Genomic DNA, 27,404 nt, shown 5'->3' on the forward strand with positions numbered 1-27,404 from the left:
TTAGCGGGTCACGGCATTGCAGTTAGTGAGTAGTTCGGCATCACTTTAATGAAAAACAATGATGTAAATTTTCTAGTAAGGGAAAAAGCAAACACATACATGGCAAGGTTACATTAGTTATCCCTTCCTACTCATAGTGTGTGACCTTGTAATAATTTACCTCCTCCCACTTTTCCGCAGATGAGCCTGGCTGCTCCCTCTCCAGTATGGCCACCTCCTTATAATCCTCCTTGTCATCCAGTTGTATTTCATCCACTAAGCTCACCCCATTCTATACTCACTTAGCTTTAAACTGATTGCCATGTATCCAGTGCTTACTTTGTAAAAATATAAGTGTAGTGCAGTGGTTCCCAACCTTTTGACTTTTGTGGACCCCCACTTTATCATTACTGGAACCCGGGGACCTCCACTTAATCATTATTGGAATCCGAGGACCCCCCCCCTCCCGCTGAGTTATTACTGAAAGCTCGGGACCTAATCTGTTAATATTTTTTTTATTTTCTAAGCAGTCGCGGACCCCCTGAGAAGGCTTTGCAGACCCCGAAGGGTCCCCAGACCACAGGTTGGAAACCACTGGTGTAGTGGTCCAAGGTTTTGCTTTGGAGTCTGCCGATATCACTGACAGAATCTTAGACTGCTGAATACCAAGGCTCTCTAGTCTTGACTCCACCTCATGTTTCATTCATACTCACCCCTACACCTCTTGTCTCTACATCACACTCTTGCGGGGTATTTTTCATCCCTGCATTCTCCCTTTCTGATTTCCTAAATTTTTCCTGCTTCTTTCTTGTCTCTTTTCTGCCCTTCTTCCTCTCTTGCTCTCGGTCAGTCTGGTGATGAAAAATAAGGCCTTGTCCCTGATGATGTGGGCTTATGCCCACCACCTGCAACTCCTGGCATAAATTAAGCACCACGTCTTCCAGTTGGCCCCATCATGTTCACGTTGTGTTTTCCAAACCTTATGTAACAGTGTGAAATAGGCAGACCTGCAACACAACCATGCACTCCAAAAGGGTGGTCATAATTGATTATTTGCTTTTTAATCCACTGATCCACCAATGCAAATTGATTATATGGGTAGTCATCTGGGAGTTACATAAAGCTGTTTTTGCTATTGTGATCCAGATGTTTGTGAAGGATAATTCTATGTTGTCTAATATTGTTCTATCTTATGTATATTTTGTTGTTGTTTTCCTCTGGGTCTGACTTAACAAATACATAACAAAGCATCAAAGCATTTAAGTGCTTATTACAACCCAGACATTAAAATTTGGGTCTATGAACTGTGAGTCTTTGAACTGAACATCTTCTCTTAGGGACGTCCTTATGGACACTGCTTCCAGTCCTGAACTTTCGCGTGATCACTTAATCGTGCTTTGCTTCTATTGAACTAATTAGAATAACAGATCTAAAAACAATGATTTGTAGGTGAAAAGTTCAGGTCTGGAGAAAATGTCGTGAATGGCTTGGTGTTAGATGGCTACCTTAGCTTTTCTCCCCTCAGTTTTTTGAGATTTTTCTATACACAGACCTCAAAATTGCCAAGTGCGTTTTAGTGCAGCAGTTTGCATGGATCACATAATTCCATTTTCATTGCTAATTTGCACCACCCTAAATAAAGTATAATTTTGATCTTCAGAGGTCTGCTCCTTTCTGTTGCTCTGGCACCAGGGGTGTAATAAAGCCCCCCATGGTGTGGGTCGGCCCCTGAGCTCCAGGGCCCCCCTCAGCACAGCTTCTGTCCTGATTGAGTCCAGAAGGGGGCCCCTCCATGCTCTAACAGGGGACCCCCTCCAGTTTTGTTCTGTCATTGACCCGCACACCACAAAGATCCCTTGCAGACTCTTTTATCTTCTTTATCTCTGTGTCACTTCCCATTATCAGCCTCTTTGTGTCCTATTTTCTTACCCAATGACTTGAAGTATAACTGACTTTTACACCTATGTACCATCTGATGTGAATGCTATTGTTTCTCCTTCCTGTTTCTTACCTTTATTTATTCTTTGCTAAGATGTTGTTGGTGTTCTGAGCCACTCATGTTATATTCAGTATGATGTAGTACTGATACATACTGTCATTATTTTTACTTGACTATATGTCGTAACATTTTACAATCTAATACAAGAGAAAATGCTGTGTTTCATCCTGCTAAACAAAGGTATTCATTTACTGTGCTTGGCTGCACCGCTTTGAAGTCCACCCATGCTACTTTGCAGATGTCCTTATCCCGGACACATGCGCCTACTGCCACCATATCAGCAACCCCCCCCCTTTTTTAACTGATTAAGCAAGTCATATTCGTGTAACTCTCAACTTCTGGCCTTTTTTCTGCTTCACCATGACTACTTTTACCATAAGACCTCAGGCTGATGGTCTCCAACTATATCAGTGCAATCTGTACAGCACAACATTTGTCTGCTCTTCTCTCTCTGGCCCGCACCGCCGCATTCTCTCCTTCCAATCTAGCTTCTTGAACTCACTCCCTTCACCTTCTGAGTGCCTCTGAAGCTCATCTATCCTCCTTCACTGCAGCTTGTTTCTGAGCCACCCCTTCTACTTTCTGCTCTCCTTCCGCACTTCATTCATCTTAGAGGAATTCAGATAAAGGTAGCTTCTTGTGTCCACAGCATGGCATCCTTGTGCTTTTCCAGGCTAGCAATGCTGTCAACAAACCAATCTGATCGGCTGAACTACGGCCAGCTGACCACTGAGCTCAAGAAGAATGGAAAGCCCTTTGGCACACCTATGCATGAACATCACTACAAAGATCCTTACCAGGATGTAATTTATGTTAGTTAACACAGACTACTACTGAGCTAGGTATTTAACACATTTCTATGATTAAACACATCCAAACACGACCTATGAATGGAAATCTCATAATAGTATGAAAAGGGTGCTCTGATTAAAATAGGGAAGACGCTGGAAGACACGCATGTTTATAACTTAAAAGAACATATCATAACGTAATGAAAAATATGTAATCTCTCCTTTCTCTCTATGACATGCTTGCAGCCTCTCTAGCACACAACTGGTGCCATTCTTCTCAATATGCAATCTCCCGCCACACGATCACTTGGGTTACTTTCAGCCCAGCAGGCTTGCCGCCACCTGTGCTCTAATATAATATAAAATATGGGTTAGCTTGTCATTCAGTTTTATGCTGTCATGCATTGTGCAATATAAATCTCTTGCAAATGTATTGTGCATTTTTTATATATGGAAGTTAAAGTTGTGTGTTGAGTTACATGGAATACTTCACACCACTAGGAACTTTCTCAAACTGTATTGGCATTACTAATGCTAGAGAGACGCTATTTGCTCAAATCCTTTGCTGTTCCTGTATCAACAAGGCATATAATACATGTACATTCATTGCTGGCATCCACACCGAATGGTGGCATTTAACTATGCCCTAACTAACTCTACAAGTATGTAATGTGTACAAAGCTGCATATCACATACATACAGTGTGGAATATTGTGGGATTGTAATGAGAACAATGATTTTGTCTGTCAAATACTCTTCCATACATAGCACCCATTCGTTTATACATTATCACTGATCTGACCCATATTGGCGCACATTTCTACACGTTCAGGTGCTTCTTTAAGTAGGAAACGTTTGGGTGTAATTTCGGTTGCACAGAAATGCGTGAAGCATAGCTAAATGTTGGTGTCTGCCTTAATGCGTGGGCTTCTCATTTGCATCAGTTAAACTGTTGTCGGACAAAGTCTAAGTCCAAGACAACCCCAAAACTTCGAAATACGACATCCATATACAAGCAGGTAAGCAGAAAGCATTAGGAAATATGGAATTATTTGGGACAATATGGGGTCGTTATTTATGTTTGTGTACTGTCAAAGGGTAACTTTACTGCTCTTTCAGTTTTATACATTTACATTGTTGAAACGTGGTAAAATTACAATAATTATACAAGTATTATCAAATGGTTTTCTTATGAAATCTGTCTTAGAGGTTTCATAGGAAAACACATAAATGTTACACTTTTCTACAGGTCAGTTGCCCCAGTTGAAATTAGCATTCCGAAATAGAGGCTTTTTCTTCCTGTAAGCTGTAGACTTGAGACATAGTCGAGTCACTGCATTGTAGCTTCTGTTTATAATGCCATGAATGATTGATGTTGTTGCTCTACAGCGCCATGCTCCTACTGTGTAGCATATTTTTTACTGTCAGAAATAAACCTACAGGCCAGAGATGTTAAGTAGATGTACACATTTGTGTGATCAACAGCAACCAGCTACATTGAGGAAAATGATTCTCTTGCTCCCACCATTAAGACAAGAGTGTGTTGGCATAGTGATAATAGTTAATGATAATCAGGAGATTTATCTAGAGTGTCATACCAGCTAAAGCATTTTATGCCACATTAAAAGGTGTCATTTTGATATGAAAGGAAAGTGTAGCCTTTGTCTCCAAACCTACTGGATAACATAATCTCGATGTTATAACAGCTACTATCATAGGTATGCTTGCTGGTGTGTTAGGGCCTGATTTAGAGTTTGGCAGATGGGGTTACTCTGTCACAAAAATGATAGATATCCATCCGCCGTATTATAATTCCATTATATCCTATGGAGATTGTAATACAGCGGACAGAATATACATCACGTTTGTGACGTAGTAAGCTATCCACCAAACTCTAAATCAGGCCCTTAGTGGATTAATGAATTTTCATTTGAGGCCTATATATGCAATTTGTTGGTCACAGGTCGTAGGAGAGAGATCACCTATGTGGTTAAAGCTGTAGAATGTAAATACCTTGTTTTATTTAAAATTTTCAGTGCACAAGCTGTAGTTCTTTTTAACAAACATGACTGCTTGGTCATCGTAGCGAATGATTTATAAATTTAATCTTGATTATCAAATCTTTTACAGTCTCTAGTTTCCTTGCATCTATCCAATACTATTGGTCAAAATGTGTTTCATTATTAGAGGATTACTTTTTCATGGGCAATGGCCGCAATTAATACCCTTTCTTACACAGTAAAAAGATTAAATACACAATAAGACAAAATGAAGTGCATCTCATAATAGCAAAACTTGTTGATCTAGCAGACACCAGCTAAATAGCTTAATCTATTTGTTTACACAACATTAGCTTCTGTGTATTTATTGTCAAATGAATTTCAATAGTATACGAATAAACAGACAATGTCCTTGTTATTGCCTAAGTGATACCAGAATGTGATATTCACATTAGAGTATGAAACAAAAACAAAGATGGACTCTACGGTGAAACGATGAATAAATATTTCACCATCAGTGCTAATTTAGTTATTCACCTCATTACTGGTCAAGCCTAGTTTTAATAATATTTTAGTCGCTAAATGTTACATTACATGAACAGTAATGATAAAAATGTCATCAATTATATCAGTGTTTATCGGGTAACTATTACTCCAGTAAAACTAAACTTCTAAATATCCAACCTCAGTGAATGCATCTCAAAATGTATCCAAATCTTTGGAAATGTTGGTCACTGTTTTCCTTTAGTTGAGGCTCTCACGTGTAGTCAGTTAGTACTGAAATATAATGTATTTTCTCAGTACTAGGCCTATATTTTAATATTGTTTCTAATTTTAAGATGCTCAATGTATTGTCTATTCTTTAATTATAGTCTTCTTACCTTCATAAGTGTCTATGATCAGACATGTTATCACAATCCATGGTAAAATAAAGCACCAGAGTATACTTTAAGAAAAACACTCAGGCAAGATCCCACAGATGGGGAATACCACGAAATTGTAGGATTACACCAATAATTTATGCAGTAATACACCTTTCTTTTACTTCACACAAGTGGAAAGTTTATGCACATGATGAAAGTAAGCACTTTATATTTTTATAGATGCCTAAAGATAAGTTGTAATCATGATTGCAAATTGTCAGCATATTAAAAACATCTGCAGGGTTCAGTGGTGGCTTTTTTTCTGACGACGGATAAAAATGCTTTGTTTTACAACGCCTGAAAATATTGGGGTGTTTGGAACAATTTCCAACCATAACGAATACATTTACTCTAACAGTTGTTGCAGAAGAGGCTAAAGTGGGCGCTACACTCATGTCATACATTGGAATGTGATGCACGCCAAAACAATTAGGCTCGATTCACAAAGCAGCAGAGTTAGACGTCTTAACTATGCAATGCTTAGAGCATGTTTGCACAGGGATTTCATTTACTACTGTTTAATTGCTTAATTCTTTTGCTGTTCCTGTATATACCTGGCTTCAATACATGTGCACTCATGCATGGCATCCACATAGAATGATGGTATTTTAGTATGCCCCAGCTCTACAAGAATGTAATGCATTTTGAATACCACATGCATGCAGATAGTGTGGAATATTTTGGAATTTCAATTAGAATAATGATTTTGTCTGTCAAATATTTTTGTCATAAAAGGCACCCATTCTTTTATACATCATCACCAAACAGACCCAAATCAGCAAGCATTTTCAAACATTCGGGTGCTACTTTAGGCAGGAGCCGTTCTGGTGTAATTTTGATTGCACAGAGAAGTATGTGCAGCCTATGGCTAAATGTTGGTGGTTACTTAAAAAAAAGCCAGATTTGTGCGTGGCCATCCCATTCACATTGTCAAGTATGGGATAACTCCATGACTTCTATCCATTGAAACCAGTGCAGGTACACAAACTCCAGTGTCATCGGTCTTCAACAGTTTTTAATTTTTTTGGGTAGGAGTACTGTGTTGCAGTCTTTAATTTATGTTTATTGCCAAACAATGGTGGATCATCCACAAGAGAAATGTGCAGAAACCCCTTTTTTTTAACGTAAGGCTTCACAGTTCAGTTGTCTACAAGACTTGTTGTTACCAGTTCTTTAAAGTGGGCTTTGGTGCCCGAAAGACGACTATTTCTCTCTCACAACATCCTGTTGGCTTAGTGTATAATTCTGTCTCCTCCATCAGGCTTCCCTTGGAATGCATGAGAGACTGTTTTTCACTTCAAAAGTACAACGATTAATCACACATTACATTCTTTACCTCATAGACTGTGTTGTTAAAAAAACAATATGTATTTTGTTGTGTTTTTTATATTGTTGCTGGCTTTTTAATGCTTTAGTGAGGACTCAAAATGCAAGCTCGACCTATTGGCTTTGCCAGTGCTTGTTTGACATATGCCTAATCTTAGATATTTCAAGTTCATATTCAAGTTCCAAGTTTGAGTTGTGAGGGTTTAGCACATAGGTGACAAGCAAACATGTATATTGTCTTTGCCACATGAATGCAAACTGATCATGAGAAAGCTTTTTTTTCTCCTTCAAAAAAGTTAAATTAAGGTGGCTCTTCATATCGCTGGAGAAAAAATGTCTACTGTGTTTCGTAGTTTACCCTGTAAAATGTCTGGGAAACAATACTGGGCAAGCTTTCATGTTCTTTCCTCAAGCAAGTTAGATTCGTGGTTGATGCTGTACACTTACAACCTGATTGCATCATAGTGTGCACTGTATAAGTATTTTGAGGATATTAGAAAGATAATGGACATTTTCCATGATTTGTTTTCCAGAATATTTCCCAACTTTCCTGTGGAAAAGCTCTTTACAATTATGAGGGCAAAGAGCCTGGCGACCTCAAGTTTAACAAAGGTGACATCATCATTCTGCGACGGAAGGTGGATGAAAACTGGTACCATGGGGAGCTCAACGGAAATCATGGCTTCTTTCCTGCTAGCTACGTCCAGTGTGTCAAGGCGCTTCCACACCCTCCTCCACAGGGCAAAGCACTTTACGACTTTGAAATAAAGGATAAAGACCAAGATAAAGACTGTTTGTCATTTAGCAAGGTAAAGTTCAAAAGTGCATTTTTTTATTACATTCATGAGGATAAAGAGGCATTGTCTAGTGTCTACGTTTGTGACATTGTAACTCCGAGGCATGGTTTATAATCACAGCTTCATCCCTTGACTAAATTCAAATAATTCTGTGCAACACTGTGTCTCGCATTAGAATTATGTGTAATGTGAAAAATGTGCGATGCAACCCCAATAAGAGTGCACCCTGCTCAACACATCTTCTAAATCCCATTAAAATATGGTACAACCATGCTTCTCAGCTGTTGATTTATGTCAATGGCAAAACATATCTGTCGACCCTTTTTACTGCGCAGAGCATTTCTCCTGCGCGCATTAATCTTACAATTATTGTAATTATAATTGTAAATTGTATTTATATAGTGCTTACCACCCTTCACAAGACGCTAAAGTACTTTGCAGTGAGTTGCATGGTACTCTGAAACCCAAGATTAGAGTTTAGTAATTAGTAGATTAGTAATTAGTGTTTTTTTACTTAGTGCATTAGTTCTGTTAGGTTTGTGCTCTTGATTTCTTGTGTGTTTCGTAGAGTTTAGAATAGGGATAGAATGATGGATGGGTATGTATTTTAAAGGGGAACTAGCAAGTTGTTTTGTAAGTAGTGGTCGTGTGTGCCTTTTAGTTGGGTGAAATGGCTAAAAATGAGGGGGAAGTTTGAGAAAGATGCTTGGGAGTACATAGTAATCAGAGACGTTTGGGATGAGTCAGACAGAGGAGGGGTAGGGCAAAGATTAGGGAGTATATTTGTTGCAGCAAAACTGAAATTAACTTAAACATACAGATATACACAATACAGTTGGTAAGGCTTTAGTGGCAGGATTAAACCCTGCTGTATATAAACTCATATGTACACTGCAGCAGCAAAATTATCATGGTCTGATGTGTACATTTCTCTTGTAGTGAAGTATGATTTTGTTTCAAATAACTTTAAGTAGGCAATACATACATATATACACATATATCTTTAGGTTTTATAGCAGGCATACACCTTTATATATTTATATTTACATATATATCTATATCTATAGATATATATGTATACATATATATATGTGTATCTATATGTTCATAGAAGTAGAAATGTTGACATAGTCGTATATACATGTCTCTTGTGTTGTAATGTGCATTGTGTCCTTATATAAATGTATCTGCTTATAGCAGGAAGCATAGTTTAATGTACAATGAGACATATATTCCGACAAACTCATCTCCATACTGTAGGAAGCATGGTTTGTCATGTTTGAGTATACTGTTGTGGTACACTGTAGTGAGTATAATCTTCAAGTGGAGAAAGAGCTAGCTGATATGCTTTTGGTGGATCTTATGCTTGTGGGTAGCAAACTCCATAGTTTGTCTTGTCTGTTTGAACACAAAAAGATGTTCCATCCTTGTGTTTTTCTTCTTTGTAGGAAATTTGAAGCAGGGAGCCATTCTTGAGCGTAGGTTCCATTGTTGTATGTTTTTGCTGATTCTCTTCCTGATAAAGAGCGTTCTTTTGCCATGTATTGAGTTGTGTGTGATACAAAGTAGCTTGAAGATGCATCTTCTGTCAACTAGTAACCCTCAAGACAGGGGGCATGTGTGCTTGTGGCTTTACATGTAGGAGGAGTTTTGCATCAGCCTTCTGAATTCTCTGTAATGTTATCATAGTTGACAAAGGTGAGTGGTGGCCTTTAGCATAATCCTGCTTTGATAGGACAAGAGAGATGGTAGCTTGAACCTTGTCGGGGAATCCTAGGTGCGAGAAGATGCGTTGCAGTGTTTTCATTGTGAGAAAGCTTGATGTGGCTACCTTGTGTGTATTCACTGACAATTTGGCGTCCATGGTAATTCTGACGTTTCTTACCTCTTTACATATTTTTGTCTATGGTCCTAAATCATTAGGCAACGTACAGAGATGGTCACAGGTTTTCCACTCACCAAAGTTGAGCATTTCGATTTTGGAGACAATCAGGTTGAGGTGGCTCCATGTCATCCATTGGTGAATGGCACAGAGACAACTGAAGATTTTTGATATTCCAATGTCCTTTGGGTTTCCAGTTTTAGAAGCATCTGTGTGTCATCTGCATAGTTACAGCAAGTAAAGTCAAAACCATTGATCAGATCTGGTAATAATTTCATGTAGATGTTGAAAAGCATGGGTGAGATGATTGAGGCTTGAGGGACTCCGTCTTTAATACTGCATGGCTTAGAAGAGAATGGAGGAGTATGTGTAAATTTGTTCTATTGCATAGGTACGGTGTGATCCATGCGAAAGGTGTGCCCTCTATTCTGACTTCCTCACATCTTTGGATTAGTGTGTCATGATCAACTGTGTCAAAGCCACTGAAAGGTTCAAGAGAAGCGGGGCAGCAGCCCAATTCTGTCAACTGTGTTTTGAAGGTTATCCCAGAAAGAGAGTAAGGCCTATTCAGTCTGTCTTCCTGGACAGAATCTAGTTTGAAAGTCTGAATTGGAAGTCCTCTCCCTCCTATTCATAGTCCTCTGGACATTTGGGGAAGAGCCACAAGGAAAGAAAAAAGTCAAAGAGTTCTTCGACTTCTCCTCGTCTGTCGGCCAGTGCAACATTGGCGTTCCAGGCACGGTTCCGCAGAGCGATTGCAAGGTCTGACTTTGCACCTCCCTCCATTTCCAGGAGCCGGAGCGACCCCCACTCAAATTAAGAAGTTCTACAATGCCATGCCCCATGTATTTGAGCAGGCAGAACCCTCTGAAGTGTCCTGGGCCCTGTGAGGTTGGATGCGGCCCCATCAGGTTCCCTGCTGACATCTCCGGCCTTGGGTTGGATGGGGTCTGGTGGAATTGATCATGGATCCAAACCGCCACCGGTCGTGCCAAAGTGACTTCTCTGGCACCGGCCCTGACGCCGATGCTCCTGGCACCGCCGGCACCCACTGGCAGCACCAGCCCCATTCTCATCTCCGATGACTTAGAGTGGGAACAGCGTCCATCGACGACGATTCCTGTGCCAACAGAGCCCTTTTGCTCTAGGTTGTTGCTTGAGTGTTTTCTGGAGCAGCCAGGCATGGAGGAAGAGTGGGAGGGGTCACTGGACCCCTTGGAATAATAGCTAGACCCCCCCCATCATCTTTGAACTGGTATGAGGAACTAGAAGAGGGCAGTGGACTGGACACCTCTCCAGATAGACTTGCTCTCTCCCCAACCATTGCTATGGAGGAGGGAGCATCCTACGCAATGGTGGTGAAGAGGGCAGCAGAAGTCCTTGACCTCAAACTTCCCTCTGTGGTGTTCAGGACTAACATCTTAACGGAAGTCTTTCTGGGTCTTCACCATCCGAACCCCTGGTGCCCTTAAATGAAGCACTGACTGATGTGCTGCTCGAAACTTGGTCCTAGCCCAGCACAGGGGCTCCTGTGAACAGGACAATTGCCCGCCACCCTCCCCCTGCCCCAGGTGATCCTAGTTTCCTCATCCAACACCCCACCCCTGAGAGATTGGTAGTCCAAGCCTCAACTTCCTGTGGCGCTTTCCCTTCCCCTCCCCGAACAGGGAATCCAAAAGGCTGGACACGCTTGGAAAAAAGATGTTGTCTTCCACCAGCCTAGCATTGCAGTCGGTGAACACCACATGCCTGTTGGGCAGTTATTCTCATACCTTGTGGGATACGGTTGCGCAAGTGCTGCCACAAGTACCGGAGGAGGCCCTGGCCGCACTCTTCCAAGCTGTGAAAGACGGGCAAGATGCAGCAAAGTTTGGCTGTGGTTTGGACACCACTGACTCACTGACATGAGGCGCCATGCCCGGCTGAGAACATCTGGCTTTTTGGGGGATGTCCAGGCCTACCTCATGGATAAGCACTTCGATGGGACCTGTCTCTTTGGTGAGAAGGCAGACTCGGCTCTGGAGCGTTTCAAGAACTCATGGACTATGGCCAATTCCTTGGGCCTCACAGTGACCCCTTGCCCCCAGTCTGCCTTTTGCTCCTTTTGTGGCTACAGAAGGGGCATGCCACCACACCAGTCCTATGCCAGCCACCACCTTGCACAAGCTCCCCAAGCTTTGCGAGGACATGGTGCATTCTGACCCTCCGGGTCTGGTAGCCAGAGTTCATCATCCTTTAACAACACCCCCCACACCCTCTTCCCCCCATCCCCCTCATCCCCCAGGCCCTCTACAGCCTTTAAGCCTTTAATCCCTCCTACTTTGGTTCTGCAAGCCCATGGGTGCCCAGTTGGAGAGAGAATCCAATATCATGTCCTCCACTGGCAGTCCATTACATTGGACAAACGGGCCTTGCAGATCATTCAGAGGGGCTACTCTCTCCCTTTCCATTCTTCCCCTTCTCCTATTCTACCAACTCAAGAATGGTTGGCGGAGGATCAGCTGTCTTTGCTCCAAGAGGAAGTTACAGCTCTCTTGACAAAGGGAGCTATAGAGAGGGTTCTGATTACAAAAGTAGGCAATGGTTGTTGTTCCTTCTACTTTCTGATTCCCAAAAAGAGCACAGGTCTTTGCCCTATTCTAGACCTCTGAACCATCAGTCTCTTCCTCAAAAAGGAGAAATTCAAGATGCTCACATTTGCTTAGGTGTTGTCTGCCCTAGAAAAGGAGAATGGCTGGTAGCACTGGATTTACAGGATACGTAGTTTCACATTCCCATTCTGCCTGTCCACAGGCATTATCTGTGGCTCAAGGTAAGCCACAAGCACTCTTAGTGTTTTTTTTTTGGCCTTACCAGAACCCCTTAGGTGTTCACCAAGGTGATGGCGGTGGTCGCAGCTCATCTGAGGAGATTAGGGGTGTCAGTCTACCCTTATTTTGGTGACTGGCTGTTGAAGACAGACTTGCCCCAGGCTGTCATCTCCCACCTTCAGTTTACGGCAGACCTCCTGCTTTCGCTGGGGTTCACTATCGTGTGCCGAAGTCACACTTGACTCCTTCTCAGATGCTCCCTTTCATCGGAGCTGTCCAGAACACAGTGCAGTTTTAGGCTTATCCTCACAAGCAGCGAGTCCAGGATATTCAGGTTATGATACCAATGTTTCAGCCTTCATTCTGGATTTTGGTGAGAATGACTCTGAGGCTGCTGGGCCTCATGGCCCATTGCATCCTGCAGGTGAATCACGCCAGATGGCATATGCGGGCCCTGCAGTGGGACCTGAAGTTTCAGTGGGCGCAACATCAGGGAAATCTCTCCGGCTTGGTCCAGATCTTGGAGAAAACTGCAATAGACCTGCAGTGGTGGCTGAGAAACCACGATTGGGTCAAAGGCAGACTCTTCTCCCCTGCCCAACCAGATCTCACAGTGGTGTACGGGTGCATCACTCCAGGGATGGAGCAACTATCTGAGATAAGTTGAGCTCAGAGGACTCTTGTCTCTGGCGGAATCCGAGCTCCACATCAATTTGCTGGAGCTCAGTGCGATCAGGCTAGCATTTGAAGCATTTCTTCCCTCTGTCAAGGAGAAGTTGGTGCAGGTGTTCATGGACGACATCACCGCCATGTGGTACTGCAACCAGCAGGATAGGGTGGAGTTGTGGACCCTTTGTCAAGAGGCCCTGTGTGTATGGGCATGGCTGGAGCAGCAGGGCATAACCCTGGTGGTTCAACACCTGGCAGGTTCTCTAAACACCAGGGCGGACAAACTCAGCCATAAATGTGTAGCGGATCACTAGCAGCGTCTTCATTCAGAGGTGGCACAAGGATTCTTTCAGCAGTGGGGAGAGCCTTGATTAAACATGTTCGCCTCCAAAGAGAAGGCGCAATATCAGCAGTTTTGTGCATCAGAGATTCCAGGGTGACTTTCACTCAGCTACACTTTTGGTCTCAAGTAGATCTAAGCCCTTCTGTATGCCTATTCGCCCATATCACTTCTACATAGGGTTCTGAAGAATATAGGGACCCATGGGGAACAAGTCATTCTTATGGCTCTAGACTGGGCACGTAGAATCTGGTTTCCCGAGCAGTTTCAGACTGCCCCTTTGGGAGGATCTTCGGTGGCAGTAGCAGGGGAGGATCCTCCACCTGAACCTGTCAACTCCCTGCCTTCTTGTTTGGAGATTGAACAGCGACAGTTGATAGCTTTTGTCCCTCCTCCCGAAGTCTGTAACGTTATCTTGATAGCCAGGTGTCCCTCTACTAAAAAATTATTTCCCTGCTGTTGAAAATATTGTACAGATAAGTCTATTGACCCTCTTTCTGCCTCTTTTTCTGGCATTCTTCTCTTCATTCGTACCCTTGCCCAGCAGGGCTCTGCTCTAGGCACTCTTAAGGGTTATATCTCTGCTGTGTCACCCGTCCAGTGGCTGCCTGACCAACCCTCTTTGTTTAATTCCCCTATTGTAAATAGGTTTCTCAAAGGGCTTGTACATATGTTTCCTCCTTTGTCATTTATCAAGCCTTAGTGTAATCTCAATCTGCTTCTCACTTACCTCATGTGTGCTCCCTTTGCGCCGCTACACAATTGTACCCTCCGGCTGCTCACCTTCAAAACAACTTTCTTAGTGATAATAACATCGGTCGGGAGGGTGAGTGAGCTGCAGGCTTTATAATATGTTGCGTGACAAAGTGGTGCTTCGCACCAGGGCCTCTTTGCTCCTGACAATGGAGACTCTATTCCATCTGGACAGTCTGTCACCCTGCCCACCTTTTATGCCCCTTCACATTCCTGTAAAGAAGAGGCACAACTCCACCATCTGGACCCGAAAAGAGTGTTGTTCTACTTTCACCGCACAAAAGAGTTCCAGGTGGACAACCAACTCTTTGTGCTGTGTAGGTGCTAAAAAGGGTTGGGCAGTTCAGAAACAAACCATTTCACGAGGGGTCATTGTCAGTATTAAGATCTGCAATGCCCTGGCTAAAAAGCAGGCTCCTGAGGGTTTACGATCCCATTCCACCAGAGGAAAAGCTGCGACCACTGCATTAGCTTGTAGAGTTCCGGTCCTGGACATCTGCCAGATAGCAATGTGGACGTCCCTGCACACGTTTGCCAAAGACTACTGTCTGGACAGTCTTGTCCACATGGACGGGCATTTCACCTGTTTGGTCCTGTAGGACTTCTTAGCACAGAAAATGTGTCCGCAGCCCACCAACAGAAGGGTATGGCTTGAGTATCCATTCAAAAGCAAGTAATCTGCAGCTAGAAGAGACAATATCTAGCTGCAGATTCCTTACAGACTCACCCATTCCTACCCACTCTACGGACAGATTTCTATGGTTAGTGATAATTCCTTTCAGGGCCCTAGTTTGGACACACATTTTTGAGTCAACTTCATGGCTCTGCGCTCCTGGCATAGAAAGTTGTGAAAAGTAACTGACATCCACACTCCTCGGTGGCACGTATATAGGTGACTGCAATGTCACTTCCAGTGCCAGCAAAGCTTGAGACAACGCACAGAACCAAACAAAGCCACCCGACCGCATGGAGGGATACTGCTCACGCAAAAATCTTCCAGATCCAGTCTGCTGGTAAGGTAAGGGATCTGCAGCTAGATATTGTCTCTACCAGATAATGCATTACTGAAGGTAAGTAACTTGTTCATCTAAGTGAAAGCTCTTCCTATACATTTGACCAGGAACTGTCCATTTGCTATGGGTCTGTAGTTGTTAGGGTCTTGGTTGTCCAGTTTAGTTTTTTTTTTTAAATGATGGCGTATGTATGCCTCTGTTAAGTCTTCTGGGAAAACTCCTGCCATTAAGGAGTTGTTGATGTGTGTTCTGACTGGGATGGCCACTGAAGCTGATAGTAGAATATTCCTGAAGGTTTGAGGTTGACAAGGGTAAGACAGGCAGTTGGCTGGACTGCTCACTTTGAGAAGATTCATAAGTTCAGTCAATGATAGTTCTTTGACAAAGCACATAGGCTTTGTTAGCTTTTCCTTGGAACGTTTTGGTGCAAACAGGTTGAGGCTGTTGGTTTTTGTCTTGTGTAAGTAAGAAGCCAACATGTTTGCTTTAGTTATGTAATGACTTGCCAGTTTATCCCAAAATTCTTGAGAAATTGGATTGCTAGCTTCTATGCATTTTTGGCTTACATAATTCTGTGAGTGTTTTATAAAAATCTTTGTTGGCACACTTTGCATTGTAGATTCAATGGAATAGTTTAGCTAGTTTGCTTTTTTGACAGAACTGATTGAGACCTGTGTTGAACTGACCTGTGTTGGAGGTAATTAATCAAGTGTTCTAGTTCCTCCAAATCCAGCTTCTTTGAAGGTCGATATGTAGTTGTGAGTAAAATATTTTGTTGGGGTGAGTTGTGATGTCTTGTGTTGGAAGGCAATGAGGTGGTAGTTTTTCCACAAGAACGGAGTAATTTTTTGGAACATGGTTAGGTGTGGGTTGGTGAAGATGATATCTAATGTCTGTCCAGCATTGTGTTTGGGATTGGGAATGAGCTATTTGTCTAGAACAGTGTGATTGGTTCTGATATGTGGCATATTAGGTTTGTGAAACCATGTGTTTAGGTCAGCAAGGATTCATAGGTTTGAGTATATTGTAAGAAGGGTAGAGACTGTGCCTAGCCATGGGTATGGGAATGTTGCATTGCTACATGGTGGTTTGTAGAGCTGCCTTCTTTTTTGCACATGCAATTGTGTTTTACAGTTTGCTATAGTGATGGAACAGCCTCATGCAATATTGGTGCCATATCTTCTGCCAGCCATGATCCAGTTATGAAAAGTAAGGCAGGTTCTATCCAATACGTGGTACTTGTTTTTTGGAAATGGAACAAACATTTATCTGTAGGCAGTCTAAACAATCTAGTTTGAAGGTGGTGAGAGTTTGTGCTGCAGGAGAGCATTGTCCTTTGAAGTTGTGGGTTGTTTGCTGTTGTTACCTGTTGGAGGAGAAAGAACGTATTAATTTTATCATTATCTTCCTCCTAAAGGTCTAGAAGACATTTTTGGGGTCTGGTTTTGTGGGTAGTGGTGAGTCTGCTTGGTTTTGAGGGGTTGGGCTATGAAGTTGTTTTGGGATAGACAATAGGATGCAAAGCTATGAAGAGTTTTGGGAAGGTGCTTTATTTTGCGTTTGTTGAAGGTGGAAGGTTCATGGGCGAGTGGTGGTGATTGTGGAGCATCAGGATGTTTTCTGACTCTAAATTGATTAATAGATGATAGACGTATGAGTGAGTGTTGTCTAATGTTTGTAGATTGAATGAATGGTGCATTAGTTGCATGGAGAGTGTGAGGTAGAGATTAATTTAAATGTGTGTTATTTTTGCTGGTATTCAGAGGAGAGTGCAAGCTTGTTGGTATATTGGGATAGTGGGGAGTTTTTGAATGGGTGCTATTTTGATCAGATACATTTTGTGTGTTTGTTTTGGTTTTTGTGTGTAGTATTATCTGGTAGTTTGGTAGTGACTTGAGGTGTAGTATTTGAGGGTTAACTACTGATGAATTTTATATGTGGAAGTAAAAGTGGGTGGAAATGTGAGTGACAGTACAGTCTGTGTAATGTGAGATTTTGAAAATAGTTGATTTGAGAGTTGGTTGTTTGGAAGTGGCTTGAGGTGTAGTATTTGAGGGTGAACTACTTGTGAATTGTTTATGTTGAGTTACAAGGGGGTGGGAATGTGTGTGAGAGTAGAGGGCGTGGTGTGAAATTTAGAAAATATTTGATTTGAGAGATGGTTGTAGGCTGAATGGGGGTGATTTTGCTTTATTGTTGAAGGTAAGTGTTGAAAGAGTGTTGTCATCAGTCATGTGTGAGAAGGTGAGAATGGTTGTTTAGTAAAGCAGATGGCTGAAGAAGGGGTTCAGAGGGGTGGCAAGGACAACACTAGGAGTAGTCGGAGAGCAGTGAAAAGGCTTTGTTTGGAAACGGAGGGAGCTAGTGAGATTAAATGTGTAAAGGTTTGTGTTTTATTGGTATATGAGCAAACTGTGTATTTGGTTGTGTTGTAGTAGAGTTGTAATTTGTGTACAAGTGTGTGGGTGTAGGGGTGGAAGGCCACGTAAGAGTGTGTGTTATACAACTGAGTAGAGTTTGGTGAGTGATTGGAGAGTGGGTTGACCATATTTGTTGGTAGTGAGTTGTGTATGTTTGTTGTGAGCTTATGCGCAGGGCTTTGTCTCTGGCTATTTCCTGAATTGTAGCAATATCTCTGGCCCTCAGATGTAACCCGCTGAAACAGGCTTGAAAAGGTAATTGCCCCTCACCCCCCACCCTAACACTTCTCCCAGGGGGAAGAGCTAGTAAAGGCTGGCGGGGAGTTCACCTGACCGTTTCTCAGCCTCTTAAGCTCAGCTGCAGGCCCAGCCAAGTGGTTGCTCAGCGACCCCCAAATGAGTGCACCTGGAGGAGGGGTGTGACCATCTTTCCAATGCACAAGCTGTATCTGAGAGAGCAGGGAGGAAGAGAGAAATGAACGAGGAAGGGGAAACACAGGGTGTAGCAGCTGTAAATCTTTGGGTAATGGCGGGCAAGACTTCAAAAGTTCACAAACTTTTACAATTAACACAATCACAGTTTATCACCCAAAATGCGATATTACTCGCTTTCTCCAGGTTCATTTTGCATCACTTTTCTCTCTTACTATAAAATAAAATAGCTTTTGTTCGATGCAGGCGCCCTGTGGTTCACACCTGAACCACAATAATGTTCCTTAACACCTTCACAAACTCATTCCAGCACTTGAACATTGCTACAAGTGCACATTATAGTTGCATTGTTATTGTTTGGAATTACGATGATACATCATATGCCCCGTATGGATATCTGTACTTGACAGCGTGGAATGACAGACATGAATGATCTAAATATTAGTGATATGTACTGTCGTTCTTAAACATTCCAATGCAATGAAAATGTATTAATAAAATATTTACAATGGCGTATGTTTTGAAAGGTATATTTAATTGCAAGCAGACGGACAGCCATAGAGATACAAGAATGACACAAAGATGGATAGATAGATAGATAGATAGATAGATAGATAGATAGATAGATAGATAGATAGATAGACCAATCATCTGTCTGTTGGTCTGTGTGTCTGACAGACAGAAAGATAGATGAATAGGCTGGTGACTAGATAGGCCCATGGATAGATAGAATGGTAGTTAAACTGAAGGATGGACGACAGACAGACAGATACATAGATAAATGGTTATGTAGGTAGACACACATTTAGATATGTAGATAGATGCTGTACAGAATGCATAGTGCTGATATTTTCACAGACACACAACTACTCTACATTTGCAGTTTAGGTTACATAATATTTTTGTAAAACCCCATTTGCTGTCCATCCACCTTCAAAGATATTGTTAAATGGCCTACCGCTATGAGTTCCCTTTACTTGTCCCATTCAATCTTTAAAGGCACGTTTACAAAGCGGTTTTGAACACTTTGGCCATCTTGGAGTCTCTTTGAAGATTGCTGGGGAGCCCAAACAGAAACTGAGGGCCTGATTCTAACTTTGGAGGACGGTGTTAAACCGTCCCAAAAGTGGCGGATATACCACCTACCGTATTACGAGTCCATTATATCCTATGGAACTCGTAATACGGTAGGTGGTATATCCGCCACTTTTGGGACGGTTTAACACCGTCCTCCAAAGTTAGAATCAGGCCCTGAATTCCTTAATGTACTCAACAATCTAAGTCACGAAGAAACTGATAGTTGCAAGTGCAAGTGAATTATGAACTCAAACTGGTTTTTGAATGAGATGTGATCAGGGGCTCCCGTCCTCAAAGATTTCTTAATATGTATCACTTTTTAGGGAAGCAGTCACACAGACGTTCTTTTTTACCCCTTCGCTGCCAGGCCTTTTCCCCCTCAGGTGGCAAGCCTTTTTTTGGTTATTTGGGGCAGTTCGCACTTAGGCCTGCATAACGTTTTGTCCACATAAGCTACCCATGCCAAATTTGCGTCCTTTTTTTCCAACATCCTAGGGATTTTAGAAGTTCCCCTGAAGGAGACCAAGAAATTAGCCAAAATACAGTGAAAATTTCGTTTTTAAAACAAAAAATGGGAAAAAGGGCTGCAGAAGAAGGCTTGTGGTTTTTCCCCTGAAAATGGCATCAACAAAGGGTTTGCTGTGCTAAAATCATAGTCTTCCCAGCTTTCAGTAACGGGCACACTTGAATCAGAAAACCCAATTTTTCAACACAATTCTGACATTTTACTGGGACATACCCCATTTTTACTATTTTGTGTGCTTTCAGCCTCCTTCCAGTTAGTGACAGAAATGGGTGTGAAACCAATGCTGGATCCCAGAAAGCTAAACATTTCTGATAAGTAGATAAATATGTGAATTCAGCAAGGGGTAATTTGTGTAGATCCTACAAGTGTTTCCTACAGAAAATAACAGCTGAAATAAAAAAATATTGAAATTGAGGTGAAAAAAACAGCCACGTTTTACTCTGTAACTTTTTCCTGCAATGTCAGATTTTTTAAAGCAATATACCGTTATGTCCGCTTAACTATTCTGGTTGCGGGGATATATAGGGTTTGTAGGTTCATCAAGAACCCTAGGTACCCAGAGCCAATAAATGAGCTGCACCTTGCAATGGGTTTTGATTCTATACTGGGTATACAGCAATTCATGTGCTGAAATATAAAAAGTGAAAAATAGGTATCAAGAAAACCTTTGTATTTCCAAAATGGGCACAAGATAAGGTGTGGAGAAGCAGTAGTTATTTGCACATCTCTAAATTCCGGGGTGCCCATACTAGCATGTGAATTACAGGGCATTTCTCAAATAGACGTCTTTTTTACACACTTTCTTACATTTGGAAGGAAAATATGTAGAGAAAGACAAGGGGCAATAACACTTGTTTTGCTATTCTGTGTTTTCCCAAGTCTCCCAATAAAAATGGTACCTCACTTGCCTGGGTAGGCCTAATGCTCGCGACAGGAAACGCAACATGGACACATCGCATTTTTTTATTGAAATCTGACATGCTTTTTGCAAAGTGCCTAGCTGTAGATTTTGGCCTCTAGCTCAGCCGGCACCTAGGGAAACCTACCAAACCTGCACATTTGTGAAAACTAGACACCTAGGGGAATCAAAGATGGGATGACTTGTGGAGCTCTGACCAGGTTCTGTTACCCAGAATCCTTTTCAAACCTCAAAATTTGGCCAAAAAAACGCTTTTTCCTCTCATTTTGGTGACACAAAGTTCTGGAATCTGAGAGGAGCTTCAAATTTCCTTCCACCAAGCACTCCCCCAAGTCTCCCGATAAAAATGGCACCTCACTTGTGTGGGTAGGCCTAGCGCCCGCGATAGGAAATGCCCCAAAACACAACGTGGACACATCACATTTTGGCTAAGAAAACATAGCTGTTTTTTGCAAAGTGCCTCGCTGTGGATTTTGGCCTCTAGCTCAGCTGGCACTTAGGGAAACTAGCAAACTTGTGCATTTTTTAAAACTAGACACCTAGGGGAATTCAAGATGGGGTGACTTGTGGGGCTCTGACCAGGTTCTGTTACCCAGAATCCTTTCCAAACCTCAAAATTCGGCCAAAAAAACACTTTTTCCTCTTATTTCCGTGCCAGAAAGTTCTGGAATCTGAGAGGAGCCACAAATTTCCTTCCACCCATCGTTCCCCCAAGTCTCCCGATAAAAATGGTACCTCACTTGTGTGGGTAGGCCTAGTGCTCGCAAAAGGAAATGCCCCAAAACACTATCTGGACACATCAAAATGATCAAATACCAAACTACCTGTTTTTGCGGGAGGGGGGCACCTGCGTTTTTGGTCCTGAGCTCAGCAGCCATCTAGGGAAACCTACCAAACCCCGACATTTCTGAAAACTAGACACCCAAGGGAGTCCAGGGGGAGGTGTGACTTGCGTGGATCCCCCAATGTTTTTTTTACCCAGAATCCTCAGCAAACCTCAAGTTTAGCTAAAAAAGCAAATTTTTCTCACATTTCTGTGTGGGATCACCGCGCCGGGACAAATTTCCTTCCACCCAATGTTCCCCTCAGTCTCTGGGTAAAAATGATACCTCACTTGTGTAGGTGGGCCAAGTGTCTGTGACAGGGAAGAGCCAAAAACATTACGAAATTGAGGGGGAATGAAAGCGGGTCGAAAAGGGCAGTTTGTAAAAAAACATTTTTAGGCTGACAAGTGCAGCAGAATTTTTATTGGTATAGATGAGACAGTGTTGGGTGGTAGGAATTTTGTGGATTCCTGCAGATTCCGGAAGGTTCCATCACAAAAATGTGGGAAAAATTTGTGATTTCCAGCAAAGTTGGAGGTTTGCAGGGCATTGTGGGTAAGAAAATGGTGTGGGGTGCAGGCGAAGCACACCACCCTGGAATCAACCAGATGTTTAGTTTTCAGAGCTGTTTTTTGCCAAGTGCCTAGCTGTGGATTTTGGCCTCTAGCTCAGCCGGCACCTAGGGAAACCTAGGAAACGTGTGCATTTTTGAAAACTAGACACCTAGGGTAACCCAAGATGGGGTGACTTGTGGGGCTCTGACCAGGTTCCGTTACCCAGAATCCCTTGCAAACCTCAAAATTTGGCCAAAAAAACACTTTTTCCTCACATTTCAGTGACAGAAAGTTCTGGAATCTGAGAGGAGCCACAAATTTCCTTCCACCCATCGTTCCCCCAAGTCTCCCGATAAAAATGGTACCTCACTTGTGTGGGTAGGCCTAGTGCTTGCAAAAGGAAATGCCCCAAAAAACTATCTGGACACATCAAAATGATCAAATACCAAACTACCTGTTTTTGCGGGAGGGGGGCACCTGCGTTTTTGGTCCTGAGCTCAGCTGCCATCTAGGGAAACCTACCAAACCCAGACATTTCTGAAAACTAGACACCCAAGGGAGTCCAGGGGGAGGTGTGACTTGCGTGGATCCCCCAATGTTTTTTTTACCCAGAATCCTCAGCAAACCTCAAATTTAGCTAAAAAAGCACATTTTTCTCACATTTCTGTGTGGGATCACCGCGCCGGGACAAATTTCCTACCACCCAATGTTCCCCTCAGTCTCTGGGTAAAAATGATACCTCACTTGTGTAGGTGGGCCAAGTGTCTGTGACATGGAAGAGCCAAAAACATTACGAAATTGAGGGGGGATGAAAGCGGGCCCAAAACGGCAGTTTGTAAAAAAGCATTTTTAGGCTGACAAGTGCAGCAGAATTTTTATTGGTATAGATGAGACAGTGTTGGGTGGTAGGAATTTTGTGGATTCCTGCAGATTCCGGAAGGTTCCATCACAAAAATGTGGGAAAAATGTGTGATTTCCAGAAAAGTTGGAGGTTTGCAGGGCATTTTGGGTAAGAAAATGGTGTGGGGTGCAGGTGAAGCACACCACCCTGGAATCAACCAGATGTTTAGTTTTCAGAGCTGTTTTTTGCCAAGTGCCTAGCTGTGGATTTTGGCCTCTAGCTCAGCCGGCACCTAGGGAAACCTAGGAAACGTGTGCATTTTTGAAAACTAGACACCTAGGGTAACCCAAGATGAGTTGACTTGTGGGGCTCTGACCAGGTTCCGTTACCCAGAATCCCTTGCAAACCTCAAAATTTGGCCAAAAAAACACTTTTTCCTCACATTTCAGTGACAGAAAGTTCTGGAATCTGAGAGGAGCCACAAATTTCCTTCCATCCAGCGTTCCCCCAAGTCTCCCGATAAAAATGGTACCTCACTTGTGTCGGTAGGCCTAGTGCCCGCGAAAGGAAACGCCCCGAAACACTATGTGGACACATCAAAATTATCAAATACTAAACTACCTGTTTTTGCGGGGGGACCTGCGTTTTTGGTCCTGGGCTCAGCAGCCATATAGGGAAACCTACCAAACCCAAACATTTCTGAAAACTAGACACCCGAGGGAATCCAGGGAGGTGTGACTTGCGTGGATCCCCCAATATTTTCTTACACAGAATCTTCAGCAAACCTAAAATTTAGCTAAAAATCATATTTTCCCTACATTTCTGTGTGGGAATCGCCGCACAGTGACAAATTTCCTACCACCCAACATTCCCCTCAGCCTCCCCAGTAAAAATTATACCTCACTTGTGTAGGTGGGCCAAGTGCCTGTGACAGGGAAGAGCCAAAAACATGTCAAAATTGAGAGGGAACCAAAGTGGGTCCAAAAGGGCAGTTTGAAAAAAACACATATTTAGGCTGACAAGTGGGGCAGAATTTTTATTGGTATAGATGCGACAATGCTGGGTGGTAGGAATTTTGTGGATTCCTGCAGATTCCGGAAGGTTCCATCACAAAAACGTGGGAAAAATGTGTGATTTCCAGCAAAGTTGGAGGTTTGCAGGGCATTGTGGGTAAGAAAATGGTGCGGGTGCTTGTGAAGCACATGACCCTGGACTCACCCAGATGTTTCATTTTCAGATGTGTCTAGGGGGGTCATTCTAACTCTGGCTGGCGGCGGAGGCCGCCCGCCAGAGTTCCCCCCTCCAGAATACCGCACCGCGGTCAGAAGACCGCTGCGGTTATTCTGTGTTTCCCGCTGGGCTGGCGGGCGACCGCCAGAAGGCCGCCCGCCAGCCCAGCGGGAAACCCCCTTCCCACGAGGAAGCCGGCTCCGAATGGAGCCGGCGGAGTGGGAAGGTGCGACGGGTGCAGTTGCACCCGTCGCGAATTTCAGTGTCTGCTAAGCAGACACTGAAATTCTTTGTGGGGCCCCCAGGGGCCCCACGACACCCCATACCGCCATCCTGTTCCTGGCGGGCGAACCGCCAGGAACAGGATGGCGGTATGGGGTGTCTCAATCCCCATTGCGGCGCAGCAAGCTGCGCCGCCATGGAGGATTCATGAGGGCAGCGGAAAACCGGCGGGAGACCGCCGGTTTTCCTGTTCTGACCGCGGCCAAACCGCCGCGGTCCGAATGCCCTGCGGGGCACCGCCAGCCTGTTGGCGGTGCTCCCGCCGACCCTGGCCCCGGCGGTCCGGGTCAGAATCACCCCCTAGGTCTTGTGGATTTTTCTGCATGGCAGCGTCCCAAAGTCCCAAAAGTGCAGCCCTCATCATTCCATGTGGGACGATTTTGAGACTTAGCCAAGATCTCATGGCCCAAATGTAAAACCAAAGCCCAAAATAATCAAATGTCCTCTTGCTTGCCATGAGATAAGATGTTTTAGTGTGCGGGGGGAGCTGACTGTTACCCCCTTCAGTTGGGGTGGGGGCATAACCAGGCCCATACTGGTTGGTAGACACCACCCCACAGTTATTTTTTTATTCCATGGCATCTAGTAGACTTTCTGCCCCCCTGGGTGTGGATCAGGGGTAATTGCCCCATCTGCCCACTGGTGGGCAGAACAACGTTGCCCCATTTATTTGGGGTGGGGGTATGGCCATACCCCCAGCCTCTCATTTTGAAAAAAAAATCTTCCCTGGTCTCTGGTGGTCTTTCTGCCTCCCACGGGGGCAGAAGGCCTTCCAAAAATAGGCCAATCTGCCCCCAAGGGGATCAGATATGGCCAACAGTAATGTGCCCCCCCAGGGAGCGACCCTTGCCAAGGGTGTCGCTCCCCACATATAAAAAAATAAAATAAGCAAAAAACGTTTTCATCCCTAGTGTCTAGGGGTTTTCTGTCCCCCACCCCAGGGGGGGGGGGCAGATTGGCATAATTATATTAGGCCAATCTCCCCCCAGCGGGGGAAGAAATGGCCAACAAATATTTTTTTCCCCCGGGGAGCAGCCCTTGCCTAAGGGGCCGCTCCCCTTATGCGTAAGTATAAAAAATCAATTGTGTCTAGTGGGTTCTGCCCCTGGGGGGGGGCAGAAATGGATTAAAAATAATTTGGCCTCCCGGGGAGTGACCCTTGACTAAGGGGTCGCTCCCCACATATAAAAAAAAAAAATAAGCAAAAAACGTTTTTTATCCCTGGTGTCTACGGGTTTTCTGACCCCCCTGGGGGCAGATTGGCCTAATTATATTAGACCAATCTGCAACCAGGGGGGGCAGAAATGGCCTACAAATATTTTAAAATTCCCTGGTGTCTAGTGGTTTCTACCCCTGGGGGGGGGGCAGAAATGGCCTAAAAATAATTTAGCCCCCGGGGAGCGACACTTGCCCAAGGGGTCAGTCCCCACATATAAAAAAAAAAAAATGAACAAAAAAATGTTTTGCCCCTGGTGTCTAGGAGTTTTCTGCCGAAATGGCCAACCAATATTTTTTTCCCCCAGGGAGCAGCCCTTGTCCAAGGGGCCGCTCCCCTTATGCGTAAGTATATTAAAAAAAAAATCCCTGGTGTCTAGTGGTTTCTGCCCCCGGGGGGGCAGAAAAGGCCTAAAAATAATTTGGCCCCCGGGGAACGACCCTTGCCTAAGGGGTCTCTCCCCACATATAAATAAAAAAATATATATCCCTGGTGTCTATGGGTGTTCTGCTCCCCCTGGGGGCTGATCAGTCTAATTATATAAGGCAGATCTGTCCCCGGGGGGGGGGCAGAAACGGGCAAAAAATAATTCCCCCCCCCCGGGGAGCGGCCCTTGCCCAAGGGGCCGCTACCCTTATCTGTAAGAATAATAATAATTTTAAAAAATCCCTGGTGTCTAGTGGTTTCTGCCCCCCCCCGGGCAGAAATGGCCTAAAAACTATTTTGCACCCCAGGGAGCGACCCTTGCCTAAGGGGTCGCTCCCCACACATAAAAGAAAAAACAAAAACAACAAAAAACATTATCCCTGATGTCAAGGGGTTTTATGCCCCCCCTCCCGGGGGCAGAAATTGCTTAAAAAATATTTGGCGCCCTTCGGAGTGGCCCTTGCCAAGGGGCCGCTCCCCTCATGTCCATTTCCCCAAAAAATAAATAAATCCCTGGTGTCTAGTGGGCATTTCTGCTGCCCGATCACATCGCGATCGGGCAGCAGAAATGCTTGCAGAGACATGAAAGAAAAGGAAAGGCCTTTCCTTTCATGCCTCTGCTAGCCCCCTCCTCGTGAGCGGAAGAGAAATGCTTTTGCATTTCTCTTCCGCATTGCGCTGGAAGCATGCTTCCAGCGCGATGGGAGGTGACATCTGATGAGGTCAGCATGCGATTGCGTGCTTACGTCATCAGACGTCACTGGGGGTGCTGGGAGGTTCGGGGGTGGAAGGGGAAGCGATTCCCCTTTAAACCCTGACCTGGGGGGGTGGAGAGGCGGCCCTCGGTGTGAGCGCTATCGCTTCCCCCAAGGGCCGGTAAACAGACGTAATGGTTACGTCCATGGCACCTGAGAGGCGCAGCCATGGACGTAACCATAACGTCCATGGCCCTGAAGGGGTTAATATATCATTTTGATGATACTACCTTCTTGCTGTGAGTGCCTTTGTTATGAGAGCGCAATATATAAGATTTATATTGCAAATGATTTAGTCAAATCTTACTTCCGCGTATGAGCACCTGCATTGCTTAAGATTATTGATGTGTGATCTCCTAAATTATTTAAATCACAATATAGCAATGGAGTGTATATTATGCATATTCATTTTGTGCATACTGAAGGCTGCCCTTATTTATTTAAAGGGTTTTGGACACCGTTATAAGATTGTGTTATTAGATTTGAGAGAAAATATTATTCGTTTTGTGGCGGTGTTTTGAATGGCATGGAGTTTTCATCAAGGATATAGGGGGTGATTCTGACCCCGGCGGTCAAGGACCGCCGGGGCCAGGGTCGGCGGGAGCACAGCCAACAGGCTG

General features: G+C 43.8%; 1 protein-coding gene across 1 annotated transcript in view; it reads left to right on the forward strand.

The window, feature by feature from the left end:
* Nucleotides 1-27,404, forward strand: part of SH3RF3 (SH3 domain containing ring finger 3) — a 1,332,803-nt gene that overhangs the window by 485,917 nt on the left and 819,482 nt on the right. Inside the window, exon 2 of the mRNA XM_069204493.1 lies at nucleotides 7,552-7,827. Coding sequence (XP_069060594.1) covers nucleotides 7,552-7,827 — 276 coding nt within the window. The remainder of the gene's footprint in view (nucleotides 1-7,551; nucleotides 7,828-27,404) is intronic.

The sequence above is a fragment of the Pleurodeles waltl genome, chromosome 8, assembly GCF_031143425.1.
Source record: "Pleurodeles waltl isolate 20211129_DDA chromosome 8, aPleWal1.hap1.20221129, whole genome shotgun sequence".
In the NCBI taxonomy this organism is placed as follows: domain Eukaryota; kingdom Metazoa; phylum Chordata; class Amphibia; order Caudata; family Salamandridae; genus Pleurodeles; species Pleurodeles waltl.